At 36.8% G+C, this 20,498-nt stretch overlaps 1 protein-coding gene across 4 annotated transcripts in view; it reads right to left on the bottom strand.

The window, feature by feature from the left end:
* fndc3a (fibronectin type III domain containing 3A) overlaps positions 1 to 20,498 on the bottom strand; it is a 56,139-nt gene that overhangs the window by 26,192 nt on the left and 9,449 nt on the right. For 3 of the 4 annotated variants that reach the window (XM_044119669.1, XM_044119670.1, XM_044119671.1), the window contains exon 3: positions 8,436 to 8,511. In XM_044119669.1, coding sequence (XP_043975604.1) covers positions 8,436 to 8,511 — 76 coding nt within the window. Of the gene's footprint in view, positions 1 to 8,435; positions 8,512 to 10,452; positions 10,886 to 20,498 lie in introns of those variants that run through there. The other variant, XM_044119672.1, reaches the window with a different exon arrangement.

Raw genomic sequence — 20,498 nt, forward strand, 5'->3', positions numbered from 1 at the left:
CGTCAGATTGAATGACAGATCAGAATAAAAAAAGAAGGAAAAAAAAAAGAAAAGAAAAAAAAGAGACCACCTCCCCCTCCCTCTTGTGCCAACTAAAGCATTGATGTGCTGACGTGGCCATGGAGAGCCAGCCTTCAAGAGGGAGAAGGCACAGGAAAATAAACATTAATGACGATAAATAGATAATGGCTCCAAAGGTTTGCTTACAGATATATTTTTTTTATTCTTTGCCAATTTGAGCACCAATCTGGCTCTTCACTACTAGAAATGGGTAGATACAGAATAATAGTATGCAAGTGGATCTTAGCCCAGGACCACTGAGGTAGTCTGCATTAGGAAACTTGGCAGAGGTTGTGTTGAAGTGGTGGCAATAATCCAAGCAAAACTGTCAGGTTTAATCAAATGTATGAGTGAACTCTCAACTAGATTGAGAGAACAAAATGAAGCGGGGAAGATTTGCCACATAAAAGCTGGATAAAAGGAGCGAAGAATCTACAAAAGCACAAAGGAAGAGCAAAATATAAAATGGAGGCAAACATACAAGTGCACTTTAATAAATTGTATCATTTATATCAGTCTTGGTTAAAAAAAAACTTTATATTGAATTGATTCATTACAGGGAGATGTTTCAAGAGTTAGTCTGTTAGATGACTGTTGATTACTGCTAATTAAACCCACGTTTTATACTCAGAAAATTTGATTAGCTCAAATAGATTTTAAAAAATACAAACAAGTTGCATTGTGACCATGTTGACCATACATAATTATGGGGAAGGCTTTGACCTCACAGTTCACACACAGACCCCCAACACTGAGGGTAAGTGACAAAAAGGCACAGCTATAACTGTGACTGTTCAGACTTTATTATTAATTGAAAATTAAGTGGAAGGAAAAAGACTTGTAGAAAGTAGGCACACCTTCTACCAAGGTAATTGTGCACCCATTTCAGTTTTTGGCTGATCGTTGATCTGCGAAAAGTCTGATCTGCTGGGGTGATTATTGAGAACTATGAAGTGTAGACATGGACTGGTGTGTGGGTCTGTCAGTTAGCTGTCTCTCACAGCAGAGTAAAAATGCCCAGTGGCTGATTTTCAGATTTCTGCAGAGTTAAAGAAGGTTTCTCATGCCAGTATCAGTCAAACACAAATCTCCTAAAATGATTAACATTTATTGGTGAACTGTATACCAGATCCAACAATGCAGATGATCTGATGGTTGCTATTACTGTAAACATTCTTCTTAATTGTTAACATTGTTCTTAACGTTCTTAATTGATAACAGATGACTGTCACCAATTAGCATAAGATTCCATTATAACATTACACAGCCGACTCCCCCATTGGCCAGCCTGCTTCTGTGAGCAACCAGCAACCACTGATACAGGCAGATGGATCAGGAGAAGAGAAAGAGAGGAAGCCGCAGTCTGGGTGGATCTGCGAACTAGAGTATAACAGAGGAAACCACGCAGCAAACAACGGAAGAATTAAAGAAAGAAAAGCTATTTTTTCCCTCAGGTGTTCGTAAACTTTGATTTCCTAATATGTGGACTCGCACATTCCCAGCTGTGAGTGGTTTCAGGAAGGAAGGGCATCAGTAACCTTCATGCTTATGCTTATTACAGAACATCACACCCCGCTGCGGCTCTGAGCCAGACTAAACCAGAGCCAGGTAGAGGCCACAGCTGCAGGGGTGCCATTTTTTCCTCTCTCTCTGTTTTTTGTTTTTGTTTTTTTTTAAATAGAAAATTATTTGACTGTGTTTAGGAAATAAGGATTTCAGCAGGGTTGCATCCTGGAGCAAAATGTTAACCCTCAAAACCTGGACAGAAAACAATTGGCTTCAGTTATGCTGCTTGGCATATCCCAAAGCTGAAAATTGCAGTTTTATGAAAATCTTTTCTAATCCTGTCCTGTGCCACTCTCTTTGGGCAGCATGAGACGTAAACCGAGTCATTATTAAAGCTCCTCATTACAGACGCACTGAATGAACCCGGTGCACGTACATGTTTGTGTTCCTGTCCTTGGAGTTTGGCAGAGGAGGTGAGGAATATGAAAAAAAGTGCAAATGTGTCTGCTGCTTGGTTTGTGACAGTGATGGAGGTCAGTAAAGAATAATACAGCCGTGAAAATAAAATTTCTTCTCAAATATTAAAAAGAAATGAATTTCTAATTAAAATAAAGGGCTATTTATTCTTCTGCTTTGGAGTAGACTTGTGAAGTCTGTTCAAATATTTTAAATGTTAAAGAGGTAAAAAATAAAGCACCAAATTGTTTAGACGAGACACTATTGGTGTGGTTTGTCACCTTTTGTTTTAATCCAACATTATTGCCAGCAAATCTTACAGTCATTGTCGCAATAGTCCAGCAACAATTCTTTTGTGCAAGATTTAGAGCCAAGCCACTTCTGAGGTTCTGAATATTATGCAGAGCTTCTGTCACAAACAAGCATAGACGAGAGTGGTCCCAATCAACTCTGGAGACAAAATCTAAGCTTAAGTGTGTTGGGGTGATATCCGGAGGAAATCAGAAATAAGATGAAGAGCAATGACTCAGAAAAAAAAAATACTGAAAAATTTTTTTTTACCCTTTACCCTCTGCCAATTTTACCACCAATGATTTAGAAAAAGCATCCAGTCACTTCTACGTCCAGGCTTTAAAAAATGTCTGTTTATCTAAAGGTCACTGAGAACAGTGAATGTATGAAATGAGACCTTTTTATTACCAGAAATTGCAAAGCAAGAGCCTATTAGATTTAGCCCAAAGGTTTGATGTTACATGTGGAAAAATGTTGAAAATACTTTTCAAAATGCCTTGCCTCCACAGCCTATTTTTAAAAAGGGTTTTAAACACGCTAAAACTGCTTTTTAAATAGTGAAATAACTTTGGAACATACTGGCTCTCATACTGTTCTCATTTCAGACTGAAGAGCCTGGCAGGCGTCCATTCATTTCTTGAAGCAGGCATTCACACCTATTTTGTTCAGTAACTGACTAGCGTTCAGAGATGAGAACGGCAGATTTATTTGAATTTCTCTCTTTGAATCATTTCTCTCCTGGGATCTTTGTCTTTGTTCATTTAATCACAATTTTGCAGGAGAGAGAAAAAAATACACCATTATTAAAGGAAACAACCAGTGTTAAGAGCTTTTGATCTCTAAAGTCTACATCCTGGATGCTTAAAATTTAAACCAGAGAAACATCTCTGTATATTTAAAAACAAGAGAGACTACAATAACACCATTATCAGGACTAAAATAATATTGCAAAACATTTACATATCAGTGGACCTTTTGCTTATTTCACAATTATGCACTACCTTTGAAATTTGTGGTTGAGAAAAAGACTGAACGCTTTTGTAAGTCACTGTAGCTATGATACCAAAGGAAATAAACCAGACAAAGCTGCCTGTATAGAAAAAAACCCAAAGTGTCAATATAGCTATGCAATAAGTAAGATCATATTTGTTAAGAGGTTCCTAACCAAACCGATTGCAATCAAGTTGACGGAAATTCTGTAAATCTTTTTGAGCATATTGAGAAAAAAAAAAGACTTTAAAATTCCAGTTGAGCGAGATGGCACTTTGTGCCCTCACCCAGAGATTGAATCATCCAAAGCGATGGTGAATCACCAGCTTTAAGCTTATCAGGTGGCAACAGATTCCAGTGATACAGCCTTTGGATCGGAAATCTTGAGGAAGAAAACGAAGAGCAAAAGGGGAGCACTTTGGCTGAAGTTAGAAGGACATGTCCACTCACAGGCAAATCTCCCTTTAAGGCAAGTTTGGAAAAAAAAAAAACAGAGCAGAAAGAAGCTCTTTGACTACTCTAATCAGTTTCCTCTCGCTAAAAGGTTCCACCTTGAAGGCAGATACCAAGAAAAGCAAATGCCCTCTATAAACTGCCTATTTACAAGATTGTTCCGATTAAACAGGCTGTCATGCCCTATCACGTAGCAATTACGCACCTCCAGCTGCTAAAAATACAAGACTGAATACAAAAATTGAGGCTGGGATGGAACGAATGCTAAAAAACATGAGCAGAGGGGATCATTCTAAATTCATACCTCTATAATTCAGCCCCATCTTTAAACATATTCTGTTAAACACTCCAGTGTTAAAGATAGACACACGTATTTATGCATAACAGATGCATGCACAATAGTTACCAAAGTGCACAGAGATAAGCCTGTTGTGTTCACACAACAAACCAAACAAACCACAGATGCACATTCATGCTAGCCTGCACTCACACACACACACGCCAACTCTCTCTCACACACACACATTCATCTTCCTCCCTCCTTGCACTGCAAGCAGTGAGTCATCCCTCTATTCGCGTCACAGAGAGATGAGTGCACCCTGTGACAGGCCAGTTAGTAGCAGTCACACTGATCTATGTGGCATCTCTTAGTTCCATGTTTCTCTTCTGATGGAAAAACTATGTATTCCAACTCTCTATTAGGAAGTTTTACTCAGCTGATAATGGAGGGCTGGTGAGAGAGTTGAGGCAGATAAAAACTGGCAAACAGAGTCCCCTGATGTGAAAACGTTATACGACGGCATTCTGGCGCCGTCACATCACCTTCTATCTCTCTTTTTGTAGCTTTGTTGTCCAACCCTGGACACCTGGGGCCTGTTGTTTTATTGCTATTCATATAAACCAAATGGTACTGTGGAAAAATAACATCTGCAGATTGTAAATGCTACTCTAAAAAAACTAAATAAAAATACTGCTTCCTTTGGGTATCACTGGCTGTCATAGTATTAATATTTATCATCTTTATATTTTATTAAATGTAAACAAAAGTAAATCAAATTCTCAATTTCAAACACAAACAGAGAAAGAAACATTGGATATGAGCATAAGGAAATATCAATAAAGGGCAGTAGATTTTGTGCTTCTAGTAATAATGTAACAAAAGGCGTTTTGAGATCAATTCCTCCCTCAGGCAAACAGTGAATTGTACTAATTCACAATTACGGCTCCACAACGCCACCTCCTACAACTAATCCAGCTGTCCTGCGTTCATTCTGTCAACAGCATGCGAGAGCTCCACTTTATTGTTGCCGTCACAAAGCAAGCCAAATCTCTAACTACAGTGGAAAAGAAAATTACTCCCATCAGTATAAATGTGCAATGCATTTAACTCAAACAGTTCTTCTCCAGCTTCCCAAAACTATAATGATACCATATGCCTTTTTATTATTATTATTTTACATTATGATAGATTAGAAGCACAACGTAAATTTTATGTGCTGGGAAACAGAACAACTGTTGCAGCACAGAGTGAAGGGAAACTTTTACAGAGAAGTTTCTTTAGAGACTACGAGACTTCAGAATTAGACTTGTAGGGTTTTATTTCTTAGGGTGTATTCACACCATCCTCATTTATTTAGGTTTAATTGAACTCTAGTTTGTTTCCCTACAGAGTCTAGTTAATTTGGGGAAGTGTTAATGTGTAATCAAACTCTGATGCAGGTCAAAAAAGTGAAACCTGGTTCTCCTAAAAACCTAGGTCTTGGATTGGTTGAAGTGAACTTCAATGCAGTTTGAATGAGTATGTGAATGCAAGGGGGCTGGAGACTGTTTCAAAAGCAGAAAGCAGACTATAACAAAGCATTCTGGGTAAATTAAACCAAAGCATGCAAGTGTGTCTAGTGCTAGCAGGAGAAAAGACTTGAGGTCTTTTGCCAAAGACAAAAGAAAAACCTGACAACCTCTAAAACTAGAAGCCATTCCATTTTCCTTTATTTTGTAAAGAATGAAGTTGAGCTCAGAGTCTTCTTCTGAGGTTTTCATGCCATTTCTTTCAGTAGTTCTTGGTGCAGCGCCACCACAAGCAAGAGTGTAAACAGTTTTCTCAAAAGGCTTGGTTTGTTTTATGGTGGTTTGCTTTTCGTGAAAGTTAACCAAACCATCTGAAAATGTAACAAACGTTTCAATTTTGGATCTCAATTGAACAAAGTCTACCAGTGAAAACACCCTTAAAGAGCAACCAGATAAGCAATTAAATAAGTCTCCCTTCCATTAATAAGTCTCCCATTTTTACATCAATAACTTTAAATCACATACTAAGGCTTCTTCAATGCTTTTTAGACCAGAGGTTGTTGGGAAGCCTGACAGGCGGTCTCTGTTCTTTCACTTGGTCAATACAACATGCATAACAAGAATTATTCCTTTTTTTGCTTAAGTATAAGAATCAGATATACATTCAGTGTGTTGAGACATCGGATACGAGACGACTCATATCCAATGCTTATAATTGTTTCCCACCCTTATCAAATTAAGTCACGTTGACAGCAACCAGTTTGCATTTCACAAGACAGATTCAAGGTTAACACTCAATGAAGTAAGAACAAATGTTATTTTCTATTAAACACCAGCAGCATTTGGCCAATAATGTCTAAACTACTGATAAAACTATCCATACATAAAACCAGTATTCAGCTCAGCGGCAGCACTCTTTAGTGTTGAAAGTACCAATTGGCACACCAGGGCACTCCTGATGGGAGTTCCCATTTAGACAAGAAATATTATAGGGCCTTAATATCTCCAGATATCACAGCACAAGCACTTCTTGATACACATGTAGACTTGCAAAAAGACTTAAATGTAAATTGTAAAAAGTCTTAAATGTAATTTGTTAAAAATGCATTCGTGTGTCATGCATGATTAACTCAGTATTTAAAAACATAATATAATTCCATTAAAATGTGTTGCATAATATTTTTTTAAAGATGCACCATTTTCTCTAATGGCTCAAATTATAGGATGCAATTATCACAGTGAGCTGACTCAGAGCTGAGACTATATTGCTGTTAAGACTTTAATTTCTGTAAAAGGTAAGAAATAACTTGCCTTATTGCATCCTGAGCACAGCTTTTCTAAAAGGTGTACAATAATCCGTACAATAGTGACTTTAGGACACACTGACTTTTGTAAAATAAAGATTGAGTAAAAAATTATTTACCATATCAGATTAGTGTTTGACAATTTACCAAAAGCATATTGTTTTTCCAACACATCTAAGTCAATGTATCAGTATCAGCTCTTAATTGTTAGACTTTTATCCAGTAATACATATTTTGGGCATTATTTGTTTCCTCCAGGGGAGGAAGATTATTCAGATCAATTATCCATGTAATGCAGTCTGCTCTGCACAATCATACAGGCTTTGATGATAACAGAGCAGAATTATCACTTTTCACATAATAAAAGAAACTGTAAAAGCTTTTAAAAGCAAATTAAGAAAGAACTGGAAGTTACACAAAATTCTTGCCGAGTAGGAAACATCACATTTCAATATTATTGCTGAATCCTGTGTTGCAGGTTTTAGATGGAAGCATTTGCATCATATTTTATTTTTCTTATGTTCTAAATGCTCCATGAGCCTTAATGTCGCTTTACATCTACCTAAATTAGGTATTAGCATGTTGGGGAATAGGAAACCATCAGATTAAGTGTATCCATATCAAAATTATGATTGTGGAGGCTATATTAAGCACCGCTCCTCCCTAACCTATAGGCTGTAACTGAGCTTAACATAACATTTTGTATAGGTCTGATAAATAAAAATGGGCCGATATCAACAACAAATACTTAATTCCATCTTATGAAAAGGTACAGATAGCATTAATATCAATATACTATATCAGAAGCACTATGAATAAATGCTTGTTTTCCGTTTTACTTTTTTTGTGTAAATAAAGAGAAAAGGTGCCAGTTTTACTTAAGGACATCATTGTTAAAGTTCTCATACTGGCCTAAATCTTCTGGTGAACATGTTTTTCAACATGATTTATCTGATTTACAAATACTGTTGATTTTCAGTCATCTCCACTGTAGTACAAATGGTACAAATTCTTGCAGTCCTGATAAAAGTGTAAAGATGCACAGCTCAGTTTATCTGAGAATAGTCCTTCCAGTTTCTTAGATAATTCAGTGCAACTGGTTGCTGCGTCATATTTTCTAATTATATATCTTTTGTTTGCCAAATAACAATGCAAATATAACACCCAGGAATAAAGTTATGACCAGGATGGGCACCCTGACTGGTTTGTGGCTATGCTGCACCATAACAATGATACATTTTTATCGTTTTGAAACAAAAGAAAAGAGAAAACATACAATAAGTAGTTAACTCCACTCAGCATTAGCTTGATGTCTACAGCGCTACACCACTGTTGTATTTAGCATCTTCTCTCCTGTTACTGGATAAAGTACATGACTCATCATCGACAATTTAAAATTGCACGGAGGAATTAAGGAATGAAATGCACCCAGACATTCAATTTATGCTGAAGTCAATGTTCACCAAGATTATTGTTAACTAACTATTCAGAAGAACTCTGTTTCTTCGTACATATTTATTTGTTACAGGTGTGCAATAAAAGGCTCAAATTTACATTGTAAAATACCAAAGACAACTGGTCTCTTACCTGTGATACATTGAAACTGACCATCCTCTCGTCGTATAGTGAAGGCCTCACCTGGGTTTACCTGCACCAGGATTACCTACAAAGAAACAAGATATTTTGTTTACAAATACTGAAAAGTGTGATTTATTTCCCACATTTATAAAACTCATCAAATTTGAGAACTCCCACCATGTTTGGTCTACAATTGAATCAATAGATAGCATGTACTTTCTTGAAATTAGTAAAACTGTTATAATGCAGTCAGTGCGTCAGACCAATAAAAATAATTAATTCCTTAATTTTCTGTTGGATTCAGACGTATTACCTCTGTCAAAGAACCTTCATCATATTTCCATCTTTTATAAAGTAAAGGAATGGAAAGAACATCTTCAATAATTATTAATGAATGGACAACTAATAAATCCCAAACAGAAGAATTTGTACCTTTTTGGTCTTAACTTCATCTCTCTCAAACAGGTGTTGAAGGTATTTTCAGGCATATATTGCCATTTATAGCACAATCAAATAACTGTTACCTTCAGTTGTTATAAAAATGCATCTCAAATTTAACTTTAAGAATATCTGCTGTACCCAATGCCTTGAAATTGGCCTGTCCCTTTAAGAACTTCCACACCTCCATCATTAATTAGAGTATTAAAAGCTAGATGACTATCATATTTTCTTTTGGTTTATTGTCAAAATTACTCACTATCCCTAAAAATTGTTATATTTGAATACAAATAATGTATATTTATCTGGTTGCTGAATGTAAAAAAAAAAGCCCTTTATAATGTATGCTGTTGGTTGTTTGTAGACTGAAAATGTTGGGAGTTCATAGATTTAAGGCGTTTAATAGGGGTGGAAGAAATATGATGATCACCGATAAAAGACAAATTCTCCAAGTGAAACACACACTGCTTGCCAAGACAGTAATGCACTGATTATTATTTTTTAAATATGAGTAAATAAATAAGTTGTACTTAAATTAAGGTCTGAAGACATCATTTAAGTATTTGAATGGATATTAGGTAAAAGTTCAAAACATGCTTTGAAATAAAATCCTTGATTCACAGCTATCTCCCCCTTTAGGCACTACAAAACTGCATTTTCCTTTGTTTCGTTATTCCTTTTAAAAAGAACAAATCTAAAAATCTGAATTAGTCAAATTGGAAATGAAAGATCTGACTTCAGATAAAACCAGAAATCAGCATTGTAAAGCTTAATTCATACACAAAAAACAAAGAAACTGAACAAGGAAAATAAATCAAAATCTCAGCTGCACACAGCTATAAATGTCATATCACTCTTCAGTCAAAGCTCCACCACATTCATTGTGAGAAACGAAACCATGCAGTTCAACTGAGTTATTTATGGAAATATAGCATTTCTGAAGATAAAAAAAAGTATACATATAATATATATATATGAAGATACAATTTTATTAGACAATCATTTTGATTAAACATAAAAATACATCCACAAAATCTAGCCTTCAATTAGCTTTTCTTTATAAAGTCATGTATACGCATAACAAGGTTTTTGTTGCCTGGCGCTGTGTGTGGGCGCTCGTTGGTACCTCACTCTTGTGGAAGTCGCGATCATTGAATCTACACTCCTCTGGCAAAGGGCTTTGTCTGTGGTTGTCTTCAAACACTGAAATCATCAGGACCTCCATCTCTGACACTGCTCCCATTCATGTGTTCAGGGACGATAGGAAGGAGCCTTTTGACTGCCACACACTGAGTCTCATACAGTCATACAAACCCACCACAAAGCAGCGTCAGCAGTGTGTGTAGTGCGATGGTGGGGATGGTGGGAGGGGCGAGGAAGTCTAATTCAATCAGAGTCTGAGCGCTTCATTCAGTAATGTGTGTGATTGTTGTTTGCATTAATTATTTAAATATAAATGCGACAAAAAACTAAAACTGACCTTGTTTTCAACTGCAAGTAAGTTAAAATCAATTTTTAAAAAAAAAAAAAAGAGAGAAGAAAGATTTTGATTATAAAAAAGAAAAAAAAAAATCTTACAGCTACTTACTGTTCCCCGCATTGCTTTCCCTCATTCAAGCGTCACTATTCACGCCGTCAAAGACAGGAAAATATGCTTCAGGGTCTACTAGACCCTCCAGAACTTCACCCAGGGATCACATGACCTGCGACGCTAACGCATCTGGCCAAGCTCATCTTTTGCAATCTTCAATTTCCGTCACTCCTGGTATTCAGTCCAGGAAGAGACCAAAAAAAAAAAAAGCCTGGAGGCTCGGTTTCCTGCGCTGGATGAAGCCCTTTATGTAAAGCGTAGCATGAAACTCATGGTTGCTCAGGTTGGCTCAGCTGCGTCTGCTCCAACCGCGACACACGCTGCAGCAGCCTCCCTGCTGCAAGTATCCACAGCAACCCTTTCAACAATCCACAGCGACGTCTTTACCAGAACGGATTGAGGAACCTTATCAGTGCTGGCCACTCTTCGGAAGAGGAAAAGACGGCAAGATGAGCCCAAGAGGAGAGGATGAAGAATGAGAAAGACTTTTCACTTTGCTATTCTGTTTCCTTCTTTGCCTCTTTCACAGACTACGTGCCAGCTCAGCTAATGCCTGCTGTGCTCCTTAACGTGCCTCATTTCAATAGCATTCCATCAGGGTGTGATCACAGCACTGCTGAGCTAGTAAAGGTATAAGGGGTCCATGGCGTGGGGAGTCCTTTGTTCTGTCTTTTTCACAACAACAGCAGCAATTGCGTGAGAGAGCTGAGCAACCCACGCAGCTTCTGAGGCTGAAATATACGACTACGCTATAGTCCCTCTGCCTCACTCTCTCCTGACGCTCCCTCCCCCTCACACTCCCCCCTGGCTTGTGCTCTCTCTCTCTCTCATTCACAGAGCGGCATGGTTACATCCTCCTAACGCTCCTGATCGATACAGAGTCGAGGTGGAGTTGCAGAACTCTGCTGCTTGCGACAGCTGCAGCCTTGAGTTTCTCCAACGTCTTTAAAGATCGTAAAGCAGCACGCTCTCCGTCAAAACAAAGGAGTTATTTGGATAGTTACGGCAAATACAGCTTGAAAGTGCTTAGTTCCTCAACATCTGCCCTCATTTACTGTGAATGGATGGGATCTTAAAGCGACAGTGTTGATCACATGATCAGTGTCTGTCAAGTTGGCATGTACCATGCATCAATGACACTGCTGAATGAAAGGTGCACAAAAATGTTCTACAAAATGAAATTCTTCTGTTTTACTGCTGAGACAACAAATAATATTGATTGATGCAATTACAGAAAAGAGAAGCGAGAAATAGAAACCCGTAAGTAGTAACGCTTGGAAGGTAAAAGGACCTTGGGGAACTATGGTCGGATTAATTATAAAAGAGGAATGTTAACAGTTTACACAGCAGACCCATTTACAAGACTTTAAATAGTGTTCAATGCATTTACAATCTAATTTGGTAAATAATCTCGGAATTTATTTAATACATTGCCTTGTACTAACACCCTTAATAGAAAGTACTTTTGATAAGCTAAAAGAAAGTGGTGGATCATTTTGAGGAAGTTAAATGTCTTTTTTTAATAGAAAAATGAAAAGTGTGGCTTTATTAGCTACCACAGGCAATTTCTCTCATTGCTTGTATCCTTTGCCAACCATTGAACAGTTTGGCAAAGAAGTTAATATTCCCAAAGGGCCACAAAAAAAGGTAACTATTGTGGATTAAAAACATTGGTGAAAAACATTTTTTCAAGTTTACTTAAAATTTGCATATATTTGAATTGCAGCTGCACAATAAAATCTGACCCAGAGTAACTTTAGCTGTCACTTTATATTTACTTAACATTGATAATTTAAGAAACATTTAAAAAGTGAGCAAGATTTTACTTTTCATCATAGATTGATTTGATAATTTAAATTCAAGTTGCAATTTATAAAAACAAGTCTGAATAAACCCTTAACTTTGGCCCAAAAAAAAACAACTTCTATTTATGTCCCTTTGAAAAGCTGAAGTCTCCTTTTGCCCCCATTATTTTATTGGCATGAGCCAAACTTTTTTTAGGGTAACTTGGTGCGCTGTCTGAAGATTGTATTAGACTGCTTGTGCAGCAAAGATGGTATAAATGTGTCCTCAAAATAAATAAATAAAAAACATATTTAAAATAAGGATATGCACAATTACAAGCAGAATTGACATTTCATGCTTACGCCTACTTATATCTTTGTCACAATTTTATCCCCGACAGGTGTGCTCCTTCACCTTCTAATGTGACAAACCACCAGCACTTTCAGAACAGCTTTTAAGTCAAGCAAGATAGAAATTGAAACTTTAGAAATCTATCAGGTTAGGTACGAATATATCCAAAATATATTGATGCTATATTGAATAACTGCGTGTTTTCTATGTTTCTACAAGTAACCCCAACAAGGAGCAGTTCTGTTTACTTAGTGTTGCAACATCTCAAGACAAATCTACCAACATTTTATTCCCCATATTATGCACCAGCAAATCAAAAGATTTATGCAAGAAAAAGAACATACAATATATGCTTTTGTTATTTTATTTTCTTAGTTTGGATTGTATCAGACATGCTACACTGGCTGTGGATTTTTAATCACGAGTCTCGAGAGAACCGGTTGGTATCCATAAACAAGAAGTTTATTGCTTTGGACTAGAAAAGAAACAGTGTTTTGGCAGTCAAAGACTAAGACTGGTTTAATGCCAAATACTGCAACGGAATCAGCACTTGAATTACATTTCCGGAAATGACCCTTGTCTAATTTGTTCCCTTAGTTTTTCAATGTGTGTGTTTGCCTTTAGCCATTTTTACCCAAGTCAAACCCCAACTAACACTCGCATAACACTTTACCTCTCACTGCAATTATAAAATCTTCAAGGAGCACTTAGTAGCACTTGAAATGGACTCTGCAGTTTTTATGAAAATTTATTAGCTGCTGTTTACACTGGAAGGTGGCATTTCAAAAAAAAAAAAAACATACAGGAAGAAAAATATTCAAACACACTACCTTTGAATGGAAAAACTGTAAAAACTGAATTGGCTACACTTGGTTTAGATTTCCACTAAGAGGCGAGTTACAGGAGCTCCCCGGTTATGTCCAGCATACCTTCGAGAAGATGAACCTGAAAAGTGCAGCAACATTACTGCTAGCTGCTTTATGATTAGCATAATCATAAGGCAGCTATAACTTCACTGAGATCAGTCATCACCTACGTGCTCATAAAGAACCAAACAAAGGTTTGAAATAATTTTTTGCAGGCTGTTTAACTACAAAGACAGCCTGACTAATTAAAAAGCTAAGGTCAGTTTGTTTTTCTTGTGTTAGTTTAAAAATAAATGGGCAAAAAGTATGACTTTCTATGCAAAAAGAAATAAAAGAGCTCAAGAAAACTACTGCTAAATTAAGCAAGCGCCATTTCTACATTTTTGCAATGATCAAATAGAGAATAAACTTTAACAACAACCGTTTTAGGGAAGTACAAATAACCACAACTTTTCTGTTTTAGCTATGAATTACATCATCTCATACATGATAACATTATTATCAGGCCATGGCTGTTTGCTAATCTTGGACATGTGCTTTAGACGATTATTGAGAAGCTAAAGAGAATTATTGTCCTTATTAAAATTCAAGGCAATATAACAAGAAAGTGTCCCCTCTGGGTGTATTTTTAGACAAAATACATGCATTTCTCTACAATTTTCTTGAAGTCTAAATCGATATCAGCCTACTCTTATGTGGACCAAAACAACTACCTGATTTATTAAATTATTGCTCATCTGTCTGGCAAGTCATATTAAAATAAATGAAAATGCACAATCAATTGGCCAAAGGTCAGATTTGGCCAATTCTCTGCTAATGGTCTGTGACTGAAAAATGTGACCCCCCTCAAATTATTTTTTTCTTTAACATCAAAAAGAAGAAGACATATAATCATTCCTATGATTTCATCTGAGTCTTTAGGACAAACCTCCTCAATTAAAATTTTAAAGAGCTCATACAGAAGAAATGTCCCTTCAGCAGTTTAAGAGGTCTTCAGAAGTCAAAAAAGCAGAAAAATAGAACAAGAAAAGAAAAAAAGGGCAGCAAATAATTTATATCTTCGCAGATAGGGGAAGTTCCTCTTCAGATAAATGCAGCTGGCAAACACAAACTAACCGTTTACAGCCCCTTTCAAGCCGAGACAAAATTGCCAACAACTTACCGCTTCCACTTGAATTTGTTTTTAACATTTTTCCGAAAAATGGCTTAACTGGTACAGAAAATAGGTTAAGAAACTGCAAATCTAATTTCACAAGATTTACAGACAACCAAAAGCTCAGATTCAGACTTATGAACATATTCAAAGAAAGATATTTTCTTTAGCTTGGAATGGATAATGTCTAGTCAAAAATGTTTAGATTGCATTCTCCAAAGGCTAATTCTTATTCTGCAGAGATTTGCATCCAAGTATATCTTTTATGCAAAGAGTGCGAGGGTCAGTTAACAAACATTGTCATCCAGGTGGCCACTTCTGTGTTTTATTACCCCTGAGGATGGGCCTGCTCTCTGCTCATGACAGTTAGCTCTGACGTTTCTCAGCCACCGGTGACTCAGAGTTTGGGTTTCTCACTATTTGTTCCTCCTAATTGTTTACTGTGTGTTGATGCAGCATAGCAGCTGGGTGGACAGGAAACGAGAGCCAAATGACACAGGGAAAATCCTGCTAGGGTCGGAACTAGCCAGGAACCGACGCAATCTCCCTGCAGCTGATGGCGTATACTTACGTGTGCAGGGATGATTCAAAGCAATTTGATAATCCTTAACCATGCAGGATCCCCCGGAAGTGTTACACATGGGAACAGGTAGAAAATTTGGGGCAAAAATCTCTAGTAGTTGGTCCAACCATTTGATTTTTTTTTATAATGCAAAGTATTAATTTGACACAGCATTATGGAATTCTGTTTTAGCAGAAAGATATTAAACATAGTCAGTGAGCAGCATCTCATGGTAACTTTATTCACATATTTAGTTAAAGATAAAGTAAAGATGTTTAAAATAAAGTCTGGGTGATAAGAAATTAAACATTTTATCGCAATCTTGTGGTACATTGTAATAACGTTGGATGATAAGAGCAATTTATTACTTCTTCTTTAGGTAGCTATATGGGTGTAACTCCAACTCCAGTAATTATAGCCCCACAAATAAAAGTACTGCTCTGGAAAAACCTTCCCAATTGTAACACACTTCTTTAGCATACCAGTCACCTAATGAAGTGTGATTTACATAGTGAAAGTGCAAACAGTTCCTGCATTTAATCATATTTTTAAACATAGTTTTTACTGATCCAAATGGCTGGAGAAAATGGTAAAAACAATCCTGACAATACAGATAGTTTTAGGTGAATTTTAAATATTAATTGGAATTTATCTTTATAAAAAAATAAATCCAAATTATCAGGATAAAAAATGTATCATGATATATAACAATTGATATGATAAATGCCCACCCTTGAGTCCAATAAGCAAATACTTTGGGGTTTTCTGAAGAAAGAAGATACAGTTAGTTATCAGTAATCAGTGAGTTGTTGGAAGCGATGCCAAAGAAACCACTTTAGCTTCCATTACTATTTTCAATGGACACATGTCGACTGCTCATTCAGATTGCTACTATTAAACAGGGACAAAGACGTCAGTAAATATTTAGAAAGTGGATTGTTTTACCGCAAAGCTGCTCAGTTTTATGCTTCTGAGCTTTTAACCTCTGTGTCCAGGGCATGCAAGATTTTAAAAAAAGCTGGCAGCCTTTTGGAAATCTGAGTCAAGGTAAGTCAATCTAATAACTTAAGAGAATCGGAGCTTTGTCTCTGATTCAGCAGTGTGCTAAAGGGATATTTTGCAGGGCTTTTTGGCATCTAGACAAGCACAGATCAGCTCTGTTTCCAGATCCATAAAACTTGGACCTGTAAGCACTATAGGAAAAGCTGGACTAGATTATTTCACAATCAATAGAGACTCTTTCAATCATCTTTATTTCCTAATAAAATGCAATAGTAATTAAAAAAGTAGGAGTTTGGCATTTGAATAGGAAACAGTTAATAAATATGGGACTACTTTAAAACTCTATTTTAATAAGGAAATAAAACTTTGGAAATTGTTCTTTATTGTTTAATATGAAAATGTTTTCTGTAAACAAGTCAAAAGATCAAACATGACGTACAGAACGCAAATTGTTAACGTTAACATGCATTGACAAGCGTGCTCATCTACGTGGCCTTGAGCCCTCTACATTACAATTTGTAAGGTGTGTACTTACCTCATTTAAGTGCACCTTGTGAACTAATCAACCACCAACCAACTACTAAAGAAGTTGGAATATTTTGGTTTACCTGTTTAATTTGATTCACCATGTCTGGTGAGGTGTTTCTTGGCAACGAGAAAATCTGACCTGGCTGTATATTTGTGAATTTTTGACACAAACAAGCTGCAGTAAGCGTTTCACCACCAGTACAGAGCTTGGATGTAGTGTCTAAACATTCCTATTTCAAAGCAGCTAAGTTGACATGGTTTGCTTTACCGACTTAAACAAGGTGCCCTAAACCCTGCTGAGTCACAAATTATCCTCCTCCTTGCAACAGTTGACAAACAGTGGGCTCACCCCCGCCATTGCAGATGATTCAGAGGGAGACCAGGAGACAAGAAGAGTGGGTTGCATATTTGTCACAACATCTCAAGCCCTCTGGTCACTTGTAAAGGGAACGCGTCCAGGGTTCTGTCTCGTCTGTCTGGTTACCACGTACAAGGCCGGTGCTAAATACGGCTAAATTAAGAGTCAGTTCTCACTATCCCACTGTAACATTAGCCCACACATAATATGTAGCCACAAGCAGAGTAAACATTTATGACTGTGTTCTTTGCCTAGCTCAAGTCACGAAATGCTGCGTTTACTCACAACTGAACGAAAAAATATATATCTATATATATTTGGTCATAAATGTCACCTCACTTTGTGCAGATTTTGTTTAAACTAAGAAGGTGTTAAAGTTAATTAATATCCCAGCCGAGTATTCACTGGTCTTTGTAATCCATCAATCAGTCTATTTGAAAGAACTTTTAAACAGATTCTGTTTGATAAGAAGCCAACAACATGAGGTAATACAAATGCGTTACATGTTTTCAGGAGGTAAACAAAGTCCTAAAATACATCAAATGAGGAGAACAACAACAAAAAAAAGCATAAAAGTTTTAAAATGTTAAATCTAGGCACTAACAAATTAGAGTAATGAACAAAATGGGAAAAAATATACATATCCATCAGCACAGCCAACCGCTAAGTGCTAAAGCCATTAGTGAGGCTTAAACATTGACAGAAGCAGACTGATTCATCTGTTACCTATTTAGCTCCAAACCAAAACGGCAAGAGCAGGAAAAACCAAAGGGGGGGTGGAAAGAAGCAGTGATTCATCCTGTAGCCAAAGTCATCTCTTAAAAGGAATCATCTCAGGTAATGACCCCAAGACAAGAGCTTCCTTTCTGACTCAGAATAATTGGTCCAATGGAGCGTTAATATCAAAGCCAAAGACTTGGATTAAAAAAGAAAAAACAAGTACAAAGAATATTCTGTCCTTCCTGCTTCTCTAACGAAAAGGTCAGAAACCAAGGGGGTCAGCTATCGCAGTGAATTCACTTCACTGTCACCACCGTCTTGCCTCATTCTGTCAGGGCCCAGACCCCTCCTGTAATCCCTGCTCCTCACTCTCCAGCCGTCATGATATTTACGCACCTTATCAGACAAACAGCACGCCTACGTTACATTTAATTCCCAGAAAAAAAATGGCTGAAAGGTCAAACAGAAACATTACAAATGTGCTTTTTTTATTATTCTCTTGCATAGTAAAATATAAAGGTTTAGCAGTACTGACAAAATTTTACATATTCAGTTCATGTGAAATATTAATTCAAAAGTACTACTGATTATTACGTCTAACAGTGTTATCAATATAGCTTTTTTATGTTGAAAACATAAGCTAATTGCCACACAAGTAATTTTTTCAACAAAATCTTTATTGTTGAGATTAAAAAATGCATTATTTGTTTTCAGTAGCTAAGCTGAGTACTTATTTTTACGGTCTTTATTTGTTATGACATCAAAGCAGAAAGACCAACACTTTTTTGTCCTTATAGTACAATTCACAAATCTTATGTTTTCCTAATACCAAGAATAGATGAAACTTCAGTATGATTGCTAAATATTGTGATGGCTATACTGATTATAATTAACAAATGTTACTAGGGGTGCACTGATTGTAGATTTCTGGTCGATCTTCAATCTTTAAATGCTTGACCTGCCGATTACGTTTTTGACCGATACTAATGTTTTTGTCTGAAAAGTCATTAAACACAGTGATGCAGTTGGCAACAGTGGGTTGACTATTGTTGACTGCACCGTGCAGATAATGTGCAGCATCTGGTGAGCAGCTCTGTCAAGCAACCCTCTCTCACAGCAGAGCAAAAGGAGACCGTGGCTGATTTTCAAACCTTTCCGGAGGTATATAAATAAGATTGGTTTTGTCATGCCAGTTTCATCCAATCGCAGATCTCCCAAAATTAATTTATCAGTGTACTCATATTTTACTCAACCCTCTCTTTGATCATCGCAAACACCCTATAGCTCACAATGAATTTTAGCAACCCATTGACTATAATCTATAGCAAGGGTGTCAAACTCCAGTCCTCAAGGGCCATTGTCCTACAGTTTTTAGATGTGTCACAAGTACAAAAAACTGAAATGAAATGACTTAATTACCTCCTTCTTGTGTAGATAAGTTTAGCTAAGTTAATGACTTAATTATTCTATTCAGGTGGCACATCTAAAAGTTGCAGGGCATTGGCCCTCTAGGACTGGAGTTTGACACCTGTGATCTACAATATCTAAACCAGGGGTGGGCACTCCTGGTCCTCGAGGACCAGTGACCTGCAACTTTTAGATGTATCTTTACTTCAACACACCTGAGTCAAATAATAAGGTTATTAGCAGCACTCTGGAAAACCTGACTGCACTTGGGAGGTGACTCAGCTATTGGATTCAGATGTGTTGGATCAGGGAGACATCTAAGAGATGCAGGACACTGGCCCTCGAGGACCAGGAGTGCCCACCCCTGATCTAAACAGACCCAAGCAACTAGAAAACTGCATTTTGACATTTTCTTCTGCTCCACTTTAAAACTGTATGAAGTCCAGAGTCTATTCTCTTTTAGCCCAGCTTTAGACAATGCAACATCAATAGTGAACAAAGGCTTGAAATATTAAGTCACATTAAGAAAGTGACGTTTACAAGATACTTTACAAAAATACAGATGTGTCAAAGAGCAACCAATACAGAGCTCAAAACCTAGATGTGTGACTCGCATGGTGCCCTTAAAGCAGGACACCGTAAAACAGGATGTTGTATACTTTATTAGGCCGTTTTAAGTATCGATTTCAACATCACCAGTGAGATAAGGGAACCCTGCCTGGAAACCTGTTGCAACCATGACCAAACTGAACATGCAACTGTTAGTAAAAAAAAAAAAAAGAAAACACGTTATTGGTATGGCAATATTGGAAAAAGTCTAAACGATTCTTTTTTCTTTTTTAATGTCACTACACACCAAGCTACACAGGAAGGACTTAAGTGTAGGAAAACAAAAATAATCCCTATAAAAAGCCTTTCAAAAAGAACTTCAGTGCAGACCAACAGCATGTTCAAATGTACCACCTTTATTGAACACCCTCAAACAGCAAAACTCATTATATAGATTCACTGCACACAGTAAATCATTCAGTATTTAGACTTGTTCATTCTGATGTTTATTGCTTACAGCTAATGAAAACTCAAATTCAAATTCTCATGAAACAGATCACTTAAAACCAATAAAAAAAATATTTTAATGCAGAAAAGTTACAATATGATCTTCACAATCATGAGAAAGACTGCTGACTTGACAGATGCTCAGCCGACTGTCATTGACTGTAAACCACAGAATGTCATTCCTAGAAAACCTGTCTCTTCATGAGTATTGTGTATGTAATAAAAATGAATTTAGATCTTTTAAATTCACTTAAG

Source organism: Gambusia affinis, linkage group LG06 (assembly GCF_019740435.1).
Source record: "Gambusia affinis linkage group LG06, SWU_Gaff_1.0, whole genome shotgun sequence".
NCBI classification, from domain to species: domain Eukaryota; kingdom Metazoa; phylum Chordata; class Actinopteri; order Cyprinodontiformes; family Poeciliidae; genus Gambusia; species Gambusia affinis.